Here is a 24,121-nt window from a genome sequence, read left to right as displayed (position 1 = left end):
AAGAAAAAACAAACCAAACCAAAAGAATGCTTTGTTCAAAGACGAGATTCTTAGGTTTTATTTCCATTTTTCTACCTGATAATACTTAACATTTTATTATCATTTTCACCCTTCTTGACCTCTTTGTAACATTTGCCATTATTAAGTTTTCTTTATTCCTAGATATTCTCTCTTCTCTGGAAGTATTAGTAACCTGTCTGGCTGCTCCTCAATATCCTCTGGATATTCCTCTAGGTCACAGCCACTAACTGTGGACATCCTCCTAGATTTTGCCTTGGACCATTTCCTTCTTTTATTTTTATTCTCTGGACCTGGGATCCCATTAGCTCCCATGTGTTTAATTATCATTTCTGTCTAGATTATTCCCAACCCCAATTCCAGTAATTCTTTATCTCTAACTGCTTTTTGAAGCAGCTGGATGTCCAATATGTATTTAAAACCAACTTGTTCAAAATAGAGTTCATATTCATTTTCTCTAAATCAACCCATTCTCCAAACTACATTATTACTGTCAAGGGCAGCATCATACTTCCATTCACCTATGTTGGCCTGGATTATGGAAACTAACCCTTAAACTGGAGTCCTGATTTCTTTTTCTTTTCAAATCTATTATCCACATAATAATCAAGAGAGATTTCTTAAAGCACAAATCTAATTATATCACTCCTCTTCCTGGGCAGATAAATGATTCATTTAGAGAGCTGAACTTGTAATCAATAAGACCTAATTTCAAATCCTGCCTTAAATACTTATTAGCTGTATGATCTTGAGCAAGTTACTTCACTGCCATCTGCATCAATATCCTCAACTGTTAAAATGGTAATAATAATAGCCCCTACTCTCACTTCCTGAGTATTGTGATGTTAAAATAAGATAATATTTTTAAAGAACTTTGCACAATGTCTGGTACATGACAGGTAGGCATTAATAAATGTTCTCTTCCACTAATGAAATCATATTATTCCTAGAATAACATTAATTTTTTTTCCATTTACAACTCTTCACAATCTTGATCTTTCCTAACTTCCTAATCTTTTTACACATTAGTGCCCTTTACATTCTCTATAATTCAACTGAACTGGCCTTAACTGATCCTCCCACACAACTCTTTAAGGCATGGCTTAACATTATATTTTCTCCATGCTGGAATGTTTTTCTTTCTCATTTTTGCTTTTTAGAATCCCTGATTTCCTTCATGACTCCTGACTTCGAAGTTATTTAAAGTCAATGAAGTTTATGAAGGAGACCTTTCCTACTTTCCCAAACTGACAGTGCTTTCTAAATTAAGGCTCTACTTGTTCAGTGTGTACATTTACGTACATGTATCTTCATTAGGACCAAGCTCCTTAAGAACAAAGATTGCTCTTTTTTTCTATTTTACATCATATTTTTTCAAAATTACACATGAAAACAATTTTCATACTTAAAAAGTTTTCAGTTCTAAATTCTATCCCTTTCTCCCAATCTTCTCTCTTTCCTGTGATGATAAGCAACCTGATATAGATTACACATGTTCAATCATGTACAAAACAATTCCTTATTAATCAAAGAAAGGAGAGAGAGAGCAAAGGAGAAACAGAGAGACAGAGACAGAAAGACAGACAGACAGAACAGTATGCTTGTTTTAGTCTGTATTCAGACAATACCTGTTCTTTCTCTGGGAGTATGTAATATTATCATGAGTCTTTTAGGGTTGTCTTGGATCACTATATTGCCAAGAATAGTTAAATCCTTCACAATTCTTCAAAATCTTGGTGTTACTCTGTACAACATTCTCCCGGTTCTACCCATTTTACTTTATCAGATCATGTCTTTTCAGGTTTTTTGAAATCAATAATATTCCATCACAAACCTATACCATAACTTGTTCATCCATTCCTTATTTAATGTGTATCCTCTTAATTTCACATTCTTAACCACCCCCAAAAAGCTGCTATAAATATTTTTGTACAAAAAAGTCTCCCCACACACAAACACACAACTTTTAAAAAAATCTCTTTGGGCTACAGTATTGCTGGATCAAATGGTTTTGGCAGGTTTTTTTTTTCCTTTTTCTTTATATCACCAGAAATAACACATTGCCCAATGTACAATAAGTACTTAATAACTGCTTATTGACTGATTGGCCCTGAGATAGTCTGTTGGACTGATATCTCTGAGATATAGTCTACAGTGATTTTTATTGCTCTTTTCTGAGTCAGAACTTAAGTGGCTTATTACTATAGAAAGAGTGGTTTTTAACATATGAAGACTTGCCTTGGAGTGTTACTTCTTCCTGTTTTTCTCTGTGATGTTAGGATAAATCTTTCAATTTCTCTGGGTCTCACTTTTTGTCATCTGTAAAATGGATTTGGATTGGATGATAATGATGAATGTCCTTCCAGCTCCAAATCTGATTTGATGATAGCTTAAAGTCCATGAGCCTATTATTTCATCTGCATAGGAAATTTTTTCAATCATTGCTACCACAATACTTCCACATCTTATTACTTAGTTTCAAGAGTTACTTTGGCTCAAGGGTGCATCATCCCATGGCTTGCCTGGAGATGAGCCTTTTGGAAAACAGCCATCCAAGCCTATATTTGAAATCTTTCTATATAAATAGGAGCTGTCAATGTTTCTTCTTGAAGGCATAACTTTAAAAAATTCTAGTCACTTCCATGCTGCATTGAAACATGAGAATAAGATTTAAATGGGAGATCTTTGTGTTTATCTGGGATTGTTCCTCCTCAAAATTATTACTTCCTGTTTTTCCCATTTCCTAAGAAAGTTGCTATCAAGATCTCAGAACTTACTCTGGACCAACATTATACAGTCACTACATTTTCCCAAATGAAATATAGGAAATGGTGAAAAACTAAAGGAAATCAAGAGAGAAATATGAAGTATTACAAAGTAATAGAAGGAAGCAAAGTCATTGTGATTCTATTTTCCTTTGCGTTAGTTTCAGAGGCAAGCAAACAAAATTTGATTACATTCTATGTTACCATTGCAGACAATCTATTTTTTAGGGAATGAGCTATAAAACATAGAAATTTTAATAATAACAATACTCTATATAAATCTAGAATTCTATCAATTTGGTCAATTTATTAACTTTCTTTGAACAATTCAGATTTCATAGTTATAAACTGTAGTGGGTGTAGAAGGAAAAATTGCTATTTTTTAATGAAAAAAAAGTCTCCTTTATAGTAAGGATCATGTCCAAACAAAACCTTCAAAATTCCATTATACTCAAGCCACCTGGGGTTTGTTGATTACTAACTTAAATGATTAATTATGACTTCATCAAACTATTTAAAGATCATACTACATAAAATATCTAAGCTCCTTTACAAAGTCTGAGAGATTTGTATTTTCAGGCCCAGGTTCAAATCCCAATTTTGCCAACTGACTCTGATATGAACTTGGGCATGTTGTTAACCAGAGACCTTGAGGTTCCCGGGAAATGACACAATTCTATCTTTACTTTAGGATTATCAAACTGGCAGTTGTGTAGAAGCTACTGGTCAAATATATCTATTAAGCACTTACTATGTGTCAGGCTCTGAGTTAAACATTATGTATACAAAGAAAGGCAAAAGATAATATCTATATGTTTTCTACAGACCTCAAAGCCTACTAGGGAAGAAAACATACAAACAAATACCAATAGACAAAAATATGCACAAGATAAATTGCAGGTAATCAATAGAAGGAACATGTCAGAATTAAAAGAGTTTTGAGAAAGGCTTCTTGTAGAAGGTGAGATCTTTGCTGGGACTTGAAGGAATTTAGGAAACTCAAGAGGTGAAGATAAGGACCGAGAATATTCCAATCCCAGGAAACAATCAGTGGAAATGCAAGGGAGTCAGGAGATTGAGTGTTTTGTGTAAGGAATAACAAGAAAACCATTGTCACTGGATTATGGAGTATGTGGGGAAGAATAAGGTATGAAGAAATTAGAAAGATTGGGAGTCAGCCAGGTTATGAAAACTTAAATGTCAAATTTGGTCATAGAAGTGATAAAGAGCCACTAGAGTTTACTGAATAGAAAGTGACATGGTCTGACCTATACTTCAGAAGCAGCAACATGACAGTTGAATAAAGAATGTCATAGGCTGGAAAGAAACTTGAGTCAAGAACAACCAGCAGGCTATTTCAATAATCAGGGATGATATGTTGGAGATGCAGAGAAAGAGAGACTGGGAAAGCACTTTGGAGGTTAGTACAATCATCTACTAAAGAAAGGTTGAAATCTTGAACTACAGAGATAGCAATATAAGTGAAGACAAGAAGATAGTTGCAAGATATTTGGAGGTAGAATAAACAAGACTTGGCAACTGAATGAATGTGAGTAAAGAGAAGAGCCAAAAGTCACTCCAATTTTTCAAACTTGAGTGGAAGATTGATGGAATCTTCAACAGATAGAAACACTACTTTGAGTTTATTTTAAAATTTTGGGCTCTATTTTGGGCAAGTTTGAGATATCAGTGGTATATCTAGTTAGAATTATTTTATAATTATAATTGGCAATATAAGACTGGAGTGCAGGGAGGGAGGGAGCTAGGCAAAGAGGAAGAAAAAAAAGGAGAGAGAGAAAGGAGGAGGAGGAGAACAAGAAGAACAAGGACAAAAAGAAGAAGAGGAGGAAAAAGAAAGAGAGAGGGAGAAAAAGAGAGAGAAACAGAGAGAGACAGAGACATATATAGAGACAGATACAGAAAGAGAGAAGGAGGAGGAGGAGGAGCAAGAGAAGAAGGGAGAGGAGGAGGAGGAAGAAGGAAGGAAGAATGAGAAGGAGGAAGAAGAAGGAAGAAGAAGGAAAAGGAGGAGAAGGAGAAACAGAGAATAAAAACAGAAAAGAATAGAATATAGGACAGAACTAGCACTTCACAGAAAGTGCTACAAGAATGGTCCAATAAAGGAAACTTTCCATATAGAAACTTGCCCAATCGCAGGGACTCTCAATACTGCTCTGAACTAGATTCCAGCAAAAGTCCCTTTGACTTGCTCTTCTAAATAGGTATCTCACTTAGTAACTTCTCCAATTGTCTGTTCAGGGAACATTAGAAAGGTCATATATTGATGACTCCTCCCCATGACAGTCCTTTTCACAATACTGCAATGCTGTCTTGCTACTCCATGTTTTGAATTCTTTCCTCTCCATTGTACAGCCTACAGGTATACTTCCTGTTCCTCTCATCAACTTCCAACAGATGCTACTTGCTTCCTTTCTCATGCAGCTCTCTAATTCCAGAAATTCTGGCCTAAGGCTAAAAAACACAGTTGGAGACATATTTTTAAAAGCATTTCTCATGCCTTAGTCCCCACAACCCCAGACATTGCCAAAGCAAGCACAGGCATAGTTAATCCTCTGGCTGACATTCCCTAGGAAAGGAGAATCAAGGAGGAAATGGAAGAATTGACTTTTGAGCTCATAATTCTAGTCCATAATTCCTATGGAGATGATTTCCAGATTTATTAGTCCAATCTTAATTGCTGACCTCCAGCATAGGATCTCCAATTTTGTATTGGAGATATATAACTAGATTGTTCATGAACATGTTAAACTCACTAGGCAAAAAAAAAAAAAAAAAAGAAACTCATTTTTCCTTCAAAGGTTTTCCTCTACTTAGTTTCCTGCTGTTGTATAGGGTACAGCTATCCTCCCACACAAGTGTGCAGCATGGATGTCGACCTCAATTCCTCACTCTCGCCCTTCTCCATTCAGTTGCCAAGTGCTATTTCTACCTTTCTGTCTCCTGTGTATGCTCCCTTACCTCCTCTGCTACTATCTCCATCCTGGCACAGGCTCTCATCCCTTGTGCCTGTACCACTGTAATACGCTACTACTCTCTTCTCTAGTCCATCCTCCACTCAGCTGTCAATACATTTCATTGGCTTCTTACCACTTCCAGAATCAAATATAAAATCCACTGGCTTTTTAAATCCTGCACGATCTGCATGAGCTGACTTCCTCTTACCTTTCCTGATTTTTTACACCTTATCTTCCTCAGGTACTCTTGCACCAATGACAGTTTGACTCCTAGTTGTTCCTTACATATAAACACTCCCTCTGCAGACTCCAGGCATTTTCAAAGGCTCCCTTCCTGTAAACCTTAGCTACCTCATCTCATCCTCCTAGATTCCCTGGATTCCTTCAAGTCTCAAAAATGGCACTTCCTGCAGGAATCCTTTCCCCATCCCCCTTAATGATAGTACTTTCCTCTGTTGATTATTTCTAATTAATTCTCTCTCTCCCTTTTTGAGGCAGCTAGATGGTAGATAGAGCACCAGACATGGAACCAGGAAGATATGAGTTCAAATCTGGCTTGAAACACTTACTAGCTAGCTCTGTGGTCTTGGGCAAGTCATTTATCACTGATTGCCTCAGTTTCTTCATCTGTAAAATGAGCTGGAGAAATAAATGATAAGTCATTATAGTATTTTTACCAAGATATTCCCACAAAGGGGTCACAAAGAGTAAGACACAACTAAAAATGATTCTACAACTCATTTGCATGTTGCTTCCCCCATTAGACAGTGTATTCCTTAAGAGTTTTTGCCTTCCTTTGGGACCTCAGCTCTTAGAACAGTGCCTGGCGTATAGAAGGCATTTAATCAATGATGGAGAATTGTTGACTTCATGGAACAGTCTTCCCAAGAGTTTAAAAGAACAATGTATTCATACACCTGACAATTTAACATTTCTCCAATTCCACTTTGGTTCCTCTTGACTCATCACAGTTTGATATCCTCTCTCCCCTAGTTGGAGTACTCATTGCCTGCATGAGTACTTTTCGTGGATGCAGGGGCTCAAGAGTATACTCTGCTCTCTCTCCAAATGTCTCAATCTCTCAAGATCCCCCAGCGAGAATCTAAGTGCTATTATTCAAATTATGCAAAGCTGCATCTCTTAACCTCTAGGAAAAAAGAATAGGGGTGTTACATTACAAGGTAGGAAAGGATTTATAGTCTGTGGGATACATATTTTACTTGTATCAGTTATTTCCTGTCTTCTAGGGGGAAAAGCCAGTATCATAGAGGAGCATAAGTTAATGTTCTTTGCTAAGTATTCTTCTTAGTGTCAACAGCATATGGCACAAATTCATTGTTATGCTGTATTTGCTAAATGTTTTCATTTATAAAAATGCTCCTTGTACAATAAATGAACTAAGAGTACAAATTAAAAATATAAATATTTAATTAACACACATAAAAACAAGACACTAAGAATTTAAATGCATATTTAAAAAAACCAGTCATTCTTCTACTATATTCTTTTTTCCCCTTCAATTTTAGTACTGTCTCTTTTCTAGTAGGAATTCCCATCTTTGTTTTACAGCACTTTTTTATAACACTTTTTATACTATTGATAGTTTTCAACATAAAATTCAAACTCGCCTATTCTTCTAATCTCTCTTACATACCACTTTCAAATTAATTGCCCTCAAAATGTTTGTAGCAGCCCTGTGTGTAGTGGCTAGAAAATGGAAAATGAATGGATGCCCATCAATTGGAGAATGGCTGGGTAAATTGTGGTATATGAATGTTATGGAATATTATTGTTCTGTAAGAAATGACCAGCAGGATGAATACAGAGAGGACTGGCGAGACTTACATGAACTGATGCTAAGTGAAATGAGCAGAACTAGGAGATCATTATACACTTCAACAACAATATTGTATGAGGACATATTTTGATGGAAGTGGATTTCTTTGACAAAGAGACCTGAGTTTCAATTGATAAATGACGGACAGAAGCAGCTACACCCAAAGAAAGAACACTGGGAAACGAATGTGAACTATCTGCATTTTTGTTTTTCTTCCCAGGTTATTTATACCTTCTGAATCCAATTCTCCCTGTGCAACAAGAGAACTGTTCGGTTCTGCAAACATATATTGTATCTAGGATATACTGCGACATATCCAACATGTATAGGACTGCTTGCCATCTGGGGGAGGGGGTGGAGGGAGGGAGGGGAAAGGTCGGAGCGGAGATGAGTGCAAGAGATAATGTTGTAAAAAAAATTACCCTGGCATGGATTCTGTCAATATAAAGTAATTATTAAATAAAAATAAAAAAAAACAAAACAAATTAATTGCCCTAAAATATAGATCTATACATATCACACCATTATTTAGAAACATTCAATAGTTCCTTATTATCTGAACTTAGCCTAAACTTCTTAGCTTTGCAATGAATATTATAAATGCTATGATTATGACTTATATTTTCAATCTTTTCTTTTTATTCTCCTGTTCATGTAGTCTATACTAAAGACAAATTTGATACCTTACCTTTTGAAGAATACTTTTCCCATCCTCATGTCTACTCATTCTGCTCCCTAAGCTAGATAATGTACTTCTATTTTTCTATCTCTGCCCATGAAAATCTTACCTATTTCACAAGACATAAAACAAATAGCATTTTTCCCATGACAAAATGATTCCTCTATCTTCACTATACCTAAAAATGTTGTCTTACTCTTTAGCATGCTTAGGAGCAGGCTAATGAATAGAGAGATGGTTTTTATTTATTTATTTGTTTGTTTGTTTTTTTAAATAACTTTTTATTGACAGAGCCCATGCCACGGTAATTTTTTACAACAGTATCCCTTGCACTCACTTCTGTTCCGATTTTTCCCTTCCCTCCCTCCACCCCCTCCCCCAGATGGCAAGCAGTCCTATACATGTTGAATAGGTTACAGTATATCCTAGATACAATATATGTTTGCAGAACCGAACAGTTCTCTTGTTGCACAGGGAGAATTGGATTCCGAATGTATAAATAACCCGGGAAGAAAAACAAAAATGCAAGCAGTTTATATTCATTTCCCAGTGTTCTTTCTTTGGGTGTAGCTGCTTCTGTCCATCAAGAGATGGTTTTTAATCCAGGAGTACTGGGATTCAAGACCTACCTCTGACTCATACTGGCCATATGATTCTAAAAAAATCACAACTTCTCAAGGCTAAAACTCTAAGACTTTAAGTTACAGACTACATATTTATTTGTAGGGAGGAGTCTCCTCATAACAGAGTTCTTTGTACCACTGAGATCATAGGTCCAACTCTACTCTAATGAGATCTTCAATATCTTTCACACGTAGTAATCCATTTTTCATTAATTATTTCTTTGATACCATAATATGTTATAACAACAGTCCTAGGTTATACAAGATTTTGACAAGAGAGTACACATATTAACAGTCTAAAAGGCTGAAAAAGCTTTGATTATTGCCTGGGTAAGACAATCATTTGAGAATACGTATAGCTGTTTATAGAAACTATTAAAAAAATTGCACACATTGCAGGTAATATTAAAAGGGAACCATTTAACTAGTGTGTGGGGGGGAACCTTTGCCACAAGTTTCTCTGATAAAAATCTCATTTTAAAATATATAAGAAAATGATTTAAATTTATAAGATTAAGACCCATATAATATTGAAAAATGGACAAAGGGAAAAATTCAAATTATCTATAGCCATATTAAAAAAGTTCCCTATAATTAAAAAATAAAAATAAATGAATACAACTGAGGTTTTCTCACATTCATCATCTTGGCAAAGTTGACAACAAGGGTCTATTGATAAATGTTTGTGGGCCTATAGTTAAAAAGAAAGATTGACATACTTTTGATAGAACTGTGAATTGGCATACCCCATCTAAAAAGCACTTTGGAATGGTAAATAATTCCTAAACTGTCCATACTCTTTGACTTATCAATACCACTACCAAGCCTATACTTTAAAGTGATTAAAGAAAGGTAAAAGGTGTCATATATACAACAATATTTATAGGAACTCTTTTTGTAGTAACAAAAAATAGGAATAAGATGGGAAATCATATGGAAAATGACTGAACCAATTATGGATTATAATTATATATTATTGTGGCATAAGAAATAAAGAAAACTCAGAAAAACCTTGGAAGACTTGAAGTGAAAAGATCTGTAATGTAACAACAATGTTGTAAAAACAAATAGTTTTGAAAAACTCAAGAACTCTGATCAAGTTGATTCCAGAGGACAGATAAAGAATGCTACCCCCTCCTGACAGAGAGATGATGGACTAAATAAGTAGAAGAAATCCATGTTTTGGACATAGTCGATATGGACATTTGTTTTGCTTGACTCTGCATATTTGTTGCCAATTTTTTTCTTCACTCCCTCCCCCTCTTAGTGGAGTAAAAGTAAAAAGGAGAAAAACAAATGCCTGATAATTGAAAAAGTCAATTAAATATGAGAATCATTATAATTAGGTTTGAAAAGCTTCATCCTCGGAAGTTTGAATTTCAGGAAACTACTTTTATTTTGCCTGCAGCAATTAATTGTATCATATGTCATTACACTGTAGATTTCAGGCTAGAAAGGACATAGGAGGTCATATAATATACCTTTAGCTTACAAATGAGGAAACTGAGGCTCAGAGAATAAGGAATTATCCCAAGTAATTCATTAAGACCTTTAAAGAGATGAAAAGGTTATGTTTTTGTGAGTGGATGACATAACCTTAGTCTTGAAATCACAGATCTTCTGATTCATTAAAGTAAATTTGGAATAACAATTGAGATGATTGGGATGGTGAATTAATATAGAAAGCATAAAAAAATTTCCATGCTCAGAATAGCTAATATTTATTTATTGTTTTAAGGTTAACAAAATGCTTTAAATATTGTATCATTTTATCCTCAGACAGTCCTGTGAGGTAAATATTATTATTACCTTCATTTTTATAAATAAATAAATTAAGGAAGGTGGAAACTATTTAGCCTTGATTAAGAGACATATATGGTTCAGGGCTTCTTAAACTTTTTCCAATTGAAACCCTTTTTTTATTTGAGTAATTTTTACATGATCCAGGATATATAAAATTGGTGTGCAAGTCAAATAGTTGCTGATAATAAATCATAATTCATGATCCCCACATTCAATTAAGAGACCACATATGGAGTCATGAACCATAGTTTAAGAAACTGGGATGTAGTTGGTAAATATCTGAGGCAGGACTTGAACTCCCTTATTCTAAGTTCCATACTTTATCCACTAAGCCTCCAGCTACTTGCAATGGAGGCCTTGTTGAGACTATATATGAATTTCTAGTCTACCTAGCATGATTTTGTCCCTGTGAAAAGAGAAGTTGATTAGTGTAGGAATGAGGCACTTGAGGAAATTGAGGGATTAAAGGTTACAATGTGGACAAAGAGTAGAGTTTGATAAGGGAAAGCTTTTCAATGAAAACTTTACATATTTTTAATGAAAACTTTATAAATGTAATTGTCCTTTTGTTGTGAGATTTTGGCATATGAAAAAATTCTTTTACTTATACATTAATTTATTGTTTTTAATATATCTGCCTTTTACAAATTAGCATGAGCATTACTACATTTAATGACTTTCAAAACTTCAAAACAAAATAGTAGAAAAAATATCAATATACAGGAATCAGTTTGTTTTTTGACCATCATGCTGCAAAGATTTTTCTTGTAGTTGTTATTTGTTGTTGTTGTCTTGTTGTTATTTTGTTATTATTTTTATTGCTGGGCTACCTGATATCATAACTGGGAAGCATCAAAGAAGCACACAGAGAAATGCTTGATTTCCTATAAATGTACTGACTTTTATTATCATGCTAATATTGCACATAAAATTTAAATGATATTTTTACTTTAAAAATCTTAATATGAAAAATGAAACATGATATATAGAAAATGTATTTTTGTTTTTATTTTTAAAGTATATATCTGCAGTGAATAGAGCACTGGCCCTGGAGTCAGGAAGACCTGAATTCAAATATGACCTGAAACACTTTTTACATACTAGCTATGTGACCCTGGGCAAGACACTTAACTGCAATTACTTTGCAAAAAAGCAAATATTTGTATAGATATTATTATCCCATTAGATTGGCTTGAAGACAAGGACTACTAATCTTTGTAGCTCTCAGTATCATGTATCATTCTTTTCTTATAACAGATGGTTAGAAAATAATATATAAGGGATTGTTCAATTGCCAGCACTATGGGGACTCCTATCAAATCATTTTTATAGCTAATTCTATTGTTTGTTTTTATTATTAATTTACTATTTCCTGTCAATGACAATCTACTATTTAATATTAGTGAAAAAGCAATAAGTAGTTTTTGTTGCTTCTATCGAAATGCTAGCATTGGTGTCATTAATATCATAATTTTAGCTATGACTATTTTCTGAATCAACAGATTATATATCTAGAACTTAAGATAACATTTACATTCACTTTAGCCACTTTCTTAAAGTATAATAGCTCCAGAGATAGAAAAGATCCCAAAGGATATTTAGTTAAAACCTCTTATATTTTTATATGAGAAAACTGAGACCCAACAAAGTAAAATGACTTGCCCATCATCATATAGACAGTGAACATCAGAAGCAGGACTTAAACCTGGGTGCTCCGAGTCCAGCAGCAATGTTTTTTCCCCTACACTGCCTCCCTAGACATGTTGATTACATTTGGATTTGTGAATACTGTAGATTGTAAAGATTGACAGAATATGAGAATGATTTAATTAACTTTTCACAAAGAGAAGGTGTCAAATGAGAGTCTTCTTCTATTCTTCCATCCATGTTTGGCTGATTTATTACCTAAAGAACTTACTTGAAACATCCTTTTTGCTTTAAGAATTCATCAATGCCTCAAGTCTTTTCAACCATGATGGAAATGTAACCAATGCAAGATTTGTTCAGGGACATCTAAGCCTTTGGTGGGGGGTGGAAGGAATGTAGTGTTACACACATCTTAATTAAAAGTAGTTAAAATGCCAAAAGGGAAAAAATAAAATGAATCCATTCTTTTTAGCCTGTCATCTTTTGTGAACAAAAGAAATCACTGAGGACTTGGAAGAGCATGAAACTAGAACGAAAAAGAAGTCTCTTCCCTGGGAAAAGCATGATGTACGAAATTAAAATTAAATTAAATAACCTAAATGGATTTTCAGAAGTCAGAATAATTTCACCATTATTTGTTTTGTCTTGTTTAAAATGAAAAATGCAATGGTTATCAAAATCTTTTTTACATGTTATCTCATTTGGTCCTTTGAATTGCTAAATTAGTAAATAATAGGTCAGGTCTTCTCATTCGTACTCCAAATCCCCATAAAGGCCCCTGGCCCAAGACAACAGTATAGGGTAACCATTTTACTGGCTCAGACAAGAAATAACCACAATTTTGCCTTTATTCCTTCCATCAACTAATGCCAGAAACTGACAATAGGATTTAGTAATAAACACTGTTCCAAAACAATTCAACAACTTTGAGATTCTAACTTCATAAAACAGATTGAATAGTTGATTCCAAATTGATGTCAATCACAATGTATTTCATTCCTGAAGGTTTCATTTGATTTCTTTAAAATATGTATATGCATTTATAGTTTTTGAAATAGAACTTCAACAGCTTTTCTAAAGGGGCTAAATTTTTGAAATACTTTTCTTAGCTTCTATATTCTTTAATCTGGAGAAGGAAATAACAAACTATCTTTGTCAAGAAAATCCCAAATAGGGTCACAAAGAATCAACTATAACAAATATTCTTTACTTTCTCAATATGTGCTCTTGATATATATGAATTTTTATGTATACATGTATATAAATCTGTATTATGTATATACATATGAATATAAGGCTGTGTATGTAGAGATGTATACACATGTATGTAAATATATACATGCAAGTATGTATATATGTATACACAGATTTATTATTTCACCTGGATGGATATTTCTTGAGCATCCACAAATGCAAATAGCTCTTACATACATATTATCTATATGTATATCTCAGAAGAACATGGTCCATCTTAGGGATTCAATATACAATATCACTTGACCCATACTTAAAGATCTTGAATAGAGTTTGTAGTACATGGGCAGGATCTTCTCAAACGTAGAGCTACTGCTGCACTATGATGAAGCAAGAATCAGAGTAGAACTTTATTTGGAGAATATGTATATTTATAGGTTGATGGAGATTTTTTATGTGCTTTTTGAAATAAACTGTGATATATATATATATATATATATTTTTTTTTTTCCTATGAGGAGGTATATAGATCTAGACATAGATCGCTATATAGATGGTCCCATTTTCTTATAACACTATGCTGCCTGAATCAAGCTTTAAATGTTACCAAAAACTCTTAGAAAGCTTGTTTCACAATGTCGAAATATTATCATGTATCTAAGTTTACAAAATCCTATGAGCATATTTCTAACAAGCTATTTTGACAATGTGATTCCAACCTATCTTTCCAGATTAACAAATAATCAATAAATATTGATTACAGCAGTTGCTTAGTGGTCTTTGTAATATTTAATAGTTTTAATAAATCTACAACATAGGTAGAACTATTTATGTTTTGAAGAATAGATTTCTGGATCTAATTTAATTCAGAGAAGAAAGGAAATCTTAGATACCATTTAAGTCAAATCTCAGTTTACAAATGAGAAAACATCTTTAGAAGTCTTATTGTTGTTTTATTATTTTTCAGTCATTTCAGACTTGTCTGACTCTTCATGATGTCTTCATAACATCTTCTTGGCAAAGATATTGAAGAAGTTTGCCATTTCCTTTCCCATCTCTTTTTACAGATAGGAAAATGGATGCAAAGAGGATTAAGTGGTTTGCTCAGTATTACAGAGCTAGTAAGGACCTGAAGCCAGATTTGAACTCATGAAAATGATATAATGTGCCACTCATTTACCCTGATTTGGAGATTAATGACTTGAAGTCATATTGATGAGTAGCAGAGTTGGCATTTGAAAGTTGCATTGTTGAGTCAAATCTACTAAGATGTAATTTAATAGTGATAGATATATAACCACTCTATTCACTGTGCTATCTAGTCTTCCAACTTGCATTCAAAAAATTGACTTTAAAGGAAGAGACTGGAGGGACAGAGTCAGGCAGTAGTTTATTTCTAAGATCATAGAATTCTCCTATTTGCAATCTTAAAATAAGAATGTAGTATATTATGGCAGCAAGAAAGTTGATTCAATATTAGGTTGTGACTGTTATATAAATAAATATAAATATTAATAATTATATTGTTGCTGCTATTTTATTTTTTTTTTTACTTTTTATTTATTTTTAGAGTTAGATCATAAAAACTGATTCATGATAAACGAGTATATAAGGAATCCTCTTTAAAATATCCCTTCTTCTCTATCCTTTTATCCTTGAGGCATAAGTATATGTAGTATATATTTGTTTGGGTATACAGTTTATTGTTGTTCAGTTGTGTGACTTTGTGACATCATTTGGGATTTTTTAGCATACTGAAATGGTTTGCCATTTCCTTCTCCAGCTCATTTTGCATATGAGGAAACTGAGGCAAACAGAGTAAATTGACTTGTCAGTTACTTGCCAGTCTGAACTCAGGAAGATGAATCTTCCTCATTTCAGATAGCTAGCTACTCCACATGTACCATACAGATACTTATTACCTTGCAGGTAATATTTACTAACTTGAATATTTTCTTTCCTCCGTCTTTTGTAAATCATAACAAAGAATGTTTGCTTTATCTAACTTTTAACCATTATGCTATGTAAAGATTTCAGTCTTAGAAAATAAAGAGAGAAATGTGCTTCTTCTGATTTCACAGTTTTAGTCCTGTTGCTAGGAAACTCATTTCCACTGTATTCACATGTCAGTCATGCTACCTTACAAAAGCATACCATATATTTAAGGAACAAATTCTCAAAACAGCCAATTAAATAAATCCTAAAGTGTTTTGATTTAATTTGTGGGTGGGTTTTCATGTGTTAAAAAATTCCAAGTTGGTGAAAAATTAGACTCAATTAAACTTTAAATATGAGTTTTAACTTTTAAAGGGTATAACTGTGTATCAAAGTGTATGCAGATAGATAAGGCATATCTATCTGTATAAAAGAGAACTCAGTCTAAGAATGAGTACAGAGCTTAAAATTTATAAATGTATTTAATAAACAAGTATTTTAAGGGCAAAAAAATGTTTTTCCCATCTGTATTAAGGTTCTCTTCAGAAGGACATTGTTATATTTATACGATATGAAATGACAACCAACATTTTTTAAAGACTCAGTCACATGATTTTCTATCTTCAAAGTATTAAACAATTAGTTTGACTTGACAAAGCTATTAATATGGTCCTGAATAGGTAAGCAATCTGTCACCAAAAAACAAAACAAAAAAATACACTATCACCACAAGCTAACAACAATAAAATTAATCTTTCTTATTTAACCAATTTCTCTACCACTAGGAGAAAGCACCAAAAAGACATATTGGATAAGATTAAAGTAGGTAGTAGTGTTTTTATGTTGTTTCTATCTATTGTCTTGATAGGTTTCCTACTGAAAAAAAAATAAAGGAAAGCGGGAAAAAGTTGTTTGTGTTTTCTTAAGCTACACATATGACAGTCAATGAGTCAGAGACAATTAACATTTACATTTGTGTAGCTGTATGCAGAATCTCTTCTGTACACACATCCTAGGAATCAAGCAAATTATTCCCCAAAGCACTAGAAGATCCTATTTTCTTCTAGTTATTTCAGAAAGGCAAGAAGATAAGCTGTTAGAGTCCCCAGAAGACTACTTCTTTCTTTGTCTTTACACTTTACAATCTGAAGCCACTCAGGCTATGGGCAAGTAAAAGTTTCACATCTTTGACAAAATGTGAGTTCTGAAACTAATTCTGAAACATTATTGTCTCAATTACCCACTTCTTCTGTAATTTCAACAGGTGGGCTGGGGAAGCAGGGAACAAAATAAATCTGAAGTCTTCATCAGTCCTCTATAAAACATATACATGTTAGAATTCTTACAAGATGCTAAGTCAGTTATCTAATTTAGCATGGTACTTAACAGTTCTCTAGCTCACTAATGTATTTAGTACTCATTGAAGTTCTATAAGATTCACAAGTCAGAGAGGAGTCCAAGAGATTCACAAGTCAGGAAGGACAAGCCCACTAACCCACAAGACCATTCTCAGAGACAGAGTCAGATTCATTTCACATTTGACCTCTGTGCTGGCTGGAGGCATTCAGAGTTGATTTAGAGTCAGAAGCTGGAAGAGGTAAAGGACTAGCAACAGGAGCTCTTGGAACCAAGAAGAGAGATAAGCCTCTAAGAAAGCTAACTGGGCTATTGTGGAAGAGACAATAAAGGACTGGACTTTAACACCTGGCTGTGTAATAATCACACAGAACTGAAACTAAGGCTGCCTCCAGAAGCTCCCCAAAAAACCTGCTCCCAGAGAACATTATACCTCAGATCTGATCCCATCCATGATCTTGAATTCTAAAATAATCCTCTCTAAAAACAAGATCACAGAAACATCAATTTGGGGCTACAAAGGACTTTGGAGGTAATTTAATTCACTCATTTCCTTATTTTATAAATAAGGAGACTGAGTTCTAAAGACATTAAGTTACTCAATCTTCCATTCTTACTTTATCCTACTATTATGCTTCTCTTGAACCTATACTTTATCCTCTCCACAAACTCAGTATTTCTTTCTTTTCCTGTTTCCCAAACTTAGCAGTCTTGTTCTGATATCCTTGGATTCTTTACCTTTTTGATCTATTACTGTTCATACATTATCAGCTCTCAACTTTGGATGCACATAATATCTAGCTTCTTCCCAACTGAGGATATACAAATTCTTTGTACTTAATAGTGCCATTATTCTCACAGACTAATTTTTTTTAATTCTTCCTTGGTTTTAAAAATATATATAATGTTTAAATTTTCTTTTTTCTTTTGAATTTAATAATCAATCTTTTTAAAACTCTGTGAAATTTAGAAAATTTCCAATGAAACAAACTGAATAAAGATCCCTTGATAATAGGAACTATTTGTTATCCAACAATTGATCAATTAGTAAACAATTTATTGATGTAATTCTAAATTCTCCCTTATTCTCTACTATTGCATATTTCTGAATGAACCAAGGAGAGTAATGGAATATAGTTATCTCCAGTAACCTTATAGACTTGTGGGATTTGCAGTGATCAAATGAATTTGAATTATCTATAGAAATAGTTAAATTGTTGTAATTATATGTAATACTATTAATGAAAATACATTTTGGTTCTAAATTGTAGGAACTTTTTAATTAAAAGTATATTTTCACTTTGTTTCTAACCCTGATGACCTTTCACTTTGAAGATGCTTTTACTCTTTTGGTCTCATCTTGATTGGTTAGTTCCACTTTAGACTCTCCATTTGAGGACTTATTCATGCTACTTATGCTCACTTCTGACTTAGTTCAGCCTGCAACTCTTTCATGGTTTTTTTTATTTTTTCTGTCTTCCCATCTCCTGTGCTCTTTCTATTCTCTGATCTTGACACATATTAACACTTTGTTTTTATCTAATATAATCTTCACCACCAAGCATACAGCATACAGAAAAACAAACTGATTAACACTAATCCTTAATTTACTTTCTCTTGTTTTAATCTAAGAAGTAGTTTGATTAACCCTTTCAAAGAGGGGAGATTTCATTTCCCCCTAATATTTTTCCTTGTATATAAATAAAATGATCTAATTCTATGATCTTGGGTTGATATAAAATTATGATTATGTTTTGCTTTCCTTTTAAATCCAAGGAAGCAGAAAAATCACAAATAACATATATTTGCTTCTTACCGGATCTATAAGCTGTGTGTAGAGTTCATGGCAGTTATCAAAAATATACTTATATGTGGAGTCTAAACAAGCTCTGACACAGTCCTTTACAACAGTGCTGGCTCTTGGTGGACTTTGGAGTTCTAAAACCTGAAAAAGAGAAGATTTTCATTATTTGAAGATATAGCAATATGAAGAATAATAACCAGTAATCATCCATCATTTATTAATACTCAGAGAAGTGTACCTATATTGTCATGGGTATAATCTTAGCTGCCTGGGACCCAGTTTTCTTGCCCATATTAACACCTAACTACTGTGTTCCAGAGGTGGCTTTTAAACCTAAGTCTTTATGATTCTGAGACTAGCCCTCTAGCTATCTTAACATGTTGCTTTTACATTTAGATATACATATATATTGTAGCAAAATATGCAATCTGCACTTATTTATAATGTATATCATATGTTTACAATAATAAAATTCATATTTTTTTTAAAATTTATCTAAATAACTTTTAGATACTTAGATGGATCAATGGTCTTCCTGATGTGGACATCCTTTCCAGAGATGTAGATCATGAACCATCCATGCCTGCCTATCATCTTGTCCCTGTCTCGCAGAAAACCCTGCGTAGCGAATCCATTCAATATACTGGTAATCTTTTCTACATCTACATTTCCCTGGTACCAATTTCTGTTTTTCCATAAGTCATTTATGGCTTTCAGTAGGTGATTATCTCCTTTTTTTTTTCCTTTCTGGTTTTCTCTCTCTCTCTCTCTCTCTCTCTCTCTCTCTCTCTCTCTCTCTCGACATTTTTTGCAATGACTATTTCTCCAGCACTTCATCTTGCCAAATATATGCAATTCCATTGCCTTTGGATAATGATGTTTGATTATAAAAGAAATGATTATTAATAAACAATGATTGGGATGATTCAGAGTTCTCTATTTTAATATCCTTATTTTAAAAATAAAAAGTTCATTTTCTTGAAGAATATTACTGATAATGAAATTGAATTAACTTATCTGATACAATTCAACCTAAAAGGAATCTATACTATTAGGTAAATTTAATTCAAACAAGTTTTTGTCAATTAGGTCAAGACTAGTCTTATTATAGATATAGTTTTTCTATCCAAAAGTGATACACAATTCCCCTTAGCTCCTAATTTTAATGTGGCTCCTCTCTTATTGGCTTAAAATTCCTCTTCCAAAAAAATGTAAGCTCTAACCCTAATACTATCATTGTCTTTGGTCTAAAAAGATAGCCAGATGACCATCATTTTATTAATTATATGCTCATCTTATTAATAAAATGATTAAATTACCAGAAACTATCTCTCTATATAAGACACAAAATATGGCATTCTCTAAAGAAATGGAATTAATAAAAAAGGCAATGGGGAGGGGTATGTGGCATTATGTGTATCTACATGTATTTATTTTTGTGTCCATGTATATATATACATGTTATTTAATATGATCATAATGCTTAACTAACATTTATTAATCAAACTTGAATTTGAGAAGTTTGAATAAAAAAGAATCTCAAGTAATTTTTAAACATGAAGTTCTCTTTGGGAATTTACTGCAGGGTAGTTTTTTTTAACCTATGATAGTAACATTATAATAAATATATCTAATGTTTTCCTCAAATCATCTCTGTTAAAATGACTATTAGGGATGTCTGTTTCCTAAATGCTTTCCATCTTTTAGACCCTAAAGCTGTTTAAGTTAGTTATCAATTGTAGTTTTGACATTTAATCTAGAAGAGTTTTTTTTTAAACCTCATTTATTTTTTTCATTTTAAAAATTAATTTATTTTTAATACAAATTGTTTTATGAATCATTTTTGGAGAAAAAAATCAGAACAAAAGGGAAAAAACATGGAGAGAAAAAATATAAGTGATGATTTACATTCTATTTCCACAGTTCTTTTTCTATATGCAGATGGCATTTTTCTAACCAAAGTTGATTAGGATGGCCTTGGATCACTAAAGAACTAAGAAGAACTAAATTTTTCATAATTGATCACTACACATTCTTGTTCTTATTGTGGACAATATATTCCTGGTTCTGCCTGTTTCACTCAGCATCAGTTCATGTAAATTTTTCGAGGACCTTTTAAAATCAATTTGTCCATCATTTTTATACAACAATAATATTCTATTACATTCACATACTACAACTTATTAATTATGCAATGGACATCTACTCATTTTCTATTTCCTTGCCACCGCAAAAAAAGTTGCTACAAACATGTTTACACATGTGATACTATTTCCTCATTTATGATTTCCTTGGGATACAGGCCAAATATTGGACTGCTAGCTTAAAACATATGCACAGTTTTATAGCCATTTGAGCATAATTCCAAATTGCTCTCTAGAATGGTTGGATCATTTTATCACGCCACCAACAATGTGTTAGTGTTTCAATTTTTCCCATATCCCTTGAAACATTTATCAATGTTTTTCTGTCATTGGTATGTTATCTCATTATTGTCATTCTCTTGGATGAAGTTATTATTTCTGTGATTTGTCATTTTACCCAATCACTATTTAGAATTAGACTAAAAACCAATTGGAAATTTAAAAAATCTATCTTTCCATGGCCATGTAATGAAAATAATTTTTATTGCATGGTGGTCTGAAAAGGAAGCATTTACTATTTCTGCCTTTTGCATATGATTGAGAAGTTTTTATGCCCTAATACATGGTTTTTGTGTAATTGTCACATACTCCTGAGAAAAAGGTGTATTTTTTTCTGTCCCTATTCATTTCTTTCCAGAGATCTATTATATATAGGTTTTCTAGGATTCTATTAACCTCCCTAGTTTCTTTCTTATTTATTTTGTGGTTAGATTTGTCTGGTTCAGAGAGGGAAAGGTTGAAGTCCCTCACTACTGCAGTTTTGCTGTCTATTTCTTCCTTTACCTGGTTTAATACCTTCTCTGAGAATTTGGATGATCTATTATTTAATGCATATACAAACAGTATCATTACTACTTCATTGTTTATGGTGTCTTGTATCAAGATGTACTTTCCTTCTTTCTCTTTTAATTAGATCTATTTTTATTTTTGCTTTATCTGAGACCAGAATTGCTACTTCTACTGTTTTTAACTTCAGCTGAAATATAATCTATTCTGTTTCAGCATTTTGCCTTTACTTTATATGTGTCTCTGTGTCAAATGTGTTTTTTGAAGACACCATATTGTAGGATTCTGTTTTCTATTCCACTCTGCTATAACCATCTGTTTATGGGAGAGTTTACCCCATTCTCACTCACAGTTATGATTACCAGCTCTGTATTTCCCTCCATCCTATTTTCTCTCCTGTATATACTTTTGTTCTCTCTTTCTACCTTGTACTTTGTAATGTTTTTTTTAAACCCATCTCACTCACTATGCTATCTTTTATCATCCTTCCCCCTTTTCTAACCTTTTTTCTAGTGTTTCTGCCCTCCCTTCTATCCAGACTCTCCCTTTTCTTTCTTCTTTCTTGCCCCATTTTTAATAGGGTTAGATACATTTCTATATCCAAGTGAATGATTAAATTATTCCTCCTGAGCCAAAACCGTTGAGATCAAGATTCAGACAATGTTTATCCCCTTCCCTTCTTTTCCTTAATTGTAATATCTCTTTTGTGTCTCTTCATGTGATCTAATTTGTCCCACATATCTCTCCTTTCCTCTTATTTCAGTACAGACCTTTTCCCACTCCTTAATGTGTTTTTCTTTGATATCATAACATCAGAGTCATTCACAATCACACCCTCCATCCATGAGATGCCTCCCCCCTCTTCCCCCAGCTGCCCTAATGATAGATATAATTCTCAAGAGTTACATAATAACATTTACCCATCTGGGGATACAAACAGTTTAATATTATTAATATAATTATTAATAACATATTAAATAATATAAATTCCCCCTACTTACCTTTCTATGCTTCTCTTGGTTCCTATGTTTAAAAATTAAATTTTCTCTTTAGTTCTCTTTTTTTTTTCAATAGAAATGATTGAAAGTCTCTTACTTCATTGAAGATTCATGGTCTCCCCTGAAAGATGATGCTCAGTCTCATTGGGTAATTAATTCTTGGTTGTAACTGTAAGTTCTCTGCCTTCTGGAATATGGTATTCTAGGTTCTCCAATCATTTATTTTAGAAGCTGTCAGATCCTGGGTAATCCTGATTGTTGCTCCTTGATATTTGAATTGTTTTTGTCTGAAAGTTTGCAGTATTTTTTCCTTGAGATTGTAGTTCTAGAGTTTTGCAACAATGTTTCTGGGAGTTTTTCTTGTGGGATCTCTTTCTGAAGATGATTGATGGATTCTTTTAATGACTATTTCCCCCTCTATGTCTAGAATATTATGGCAGTGTTCCTTGATGATCTCTTGAAGAATGCTATCCAAGCTCTTTTTCTTTTTCTTTTTTTGGTCATGGCTTTCAAGTAGACCAACAATTTTAAAATTGTCTTTCCTGAATCTTTTTTTCCAGGTCAGCTGTTTTTCTAATGAGCTATTTTCAATTTTCTGCCTTTTTTTAGTTTATTTGACTGATTCTTAATATCTCATAGAGTCATTAGCTTCCGTTTGCCCCATTCTAATTTTTGTGATTTTTTTCAGTTATCTTTTGTATCTCTTTTTCTATTTGAATAATTCTACTTTTGAAGGTGCTGTTTTCTTCAGTGGGTTTTTTTTTTTTTTTTGCACTTGGCCAAATATATTTTTAAAGAATTGCCTTTTTTTCAAGCTATTGATTCTCTCTTGCATCCCTCTTGTTTCTTTTCTTATTTTTTATTCTACCTTTCTTATCTGCCTTTTAAAGTCTTTCATGAGCATTTCCAAGAATCCTCTGTGGGGTTAAGACCAATTCATATCACTGTTTGAGATTTTCTGTGGCCATTTTGTCCTCATCTGAGTTAATGTTTTGGTTTGTTCTCTGACTATAGCAGTTTGTATGGTCAAGATTCTTTTCTGTTTCTTGCTCATTTCCTTTCCTTTCCTTTTGGTCTTTCCTCTTTTTTAATTTTTAATGTCTGAGGTAAAGCACTGTTCCAAGCTTCCTATGGATCTCTGAGCCTTGGCTTTGATCACAGGGGCCCCTTGTGTTTGAAAGGGGTAGCTTGGCCTGTTCTTTCTAGGAAACACCCTGTTTTCCCAGAATTTGACTTCTGAGCTAGGACTGAAGGCTGCCCCACTGATCTGATCCTCTACTGAGCCAGGATCAAATGTCTCAGTTGCTGATTTGTTGTGATTAAGACCCTCTTATTGGCTTTTCCAGACTCTGAGCTGGGCTGGCCACTCTTTTTACCCTAGTGAGACTGACCTTTCTTGGAGTTTTTCCACTCTGTCTTGGTTTGAAGAGTGGTTTCATTCCATCTGGCTTTGTCTAGAGGCTTGGTTTTGAGGAAAACTGAGAGACATGGAGCAGCTTCCTAACTTCACTCCACCATTTTGGTTCCACTCCCATAACTTCACCTAAAAGAGTTTTA

General features: G+C 33.3%; 1 protein-coding gene across 1 annotated transcript in view; it reads right to left on the bottom strand.

Moving 5' to 3' along the window:
• UNC13C (unc-13 homolog C) overlaps positions 1-24,121 on the bottom strand; it is a 744,392-nt gene that overhangs the window by 317,009 nt on the left and 403,262 nt on the right. The window contains exon 16 of the mRNA XM_051980682.1: positions 18,649-18,777. Coding sequence (XP_051836642.1) covers positions 18,649-18,777 — 129 coding nt within the window. The remainder of the gene's footprint in view (positions 1-18,648; positions 18,778-24,121) is intronic.

The sequence above is a fragment of the Antechinus flavipes genome, chromosome 2 (genome assembly GCF_016432865.1).
Source record: "Antechinus flavipes isolate AdamAnt ecotype Samford, QLD, Australia chromosome 2, AdamAnt_v2, whole genome shotgun sequence".
Lineage (NCBI taxonomy): Eukaryota > Metazoa > Chordata > Mammalia > Dasyuromorphia > Dasyuridae > Antechinus > Antechinus flavipes.
Note: the sequence above shows the minus strand (reverse complement) of the source record. Positions and strands in the feature narration are given on the sequence as shown.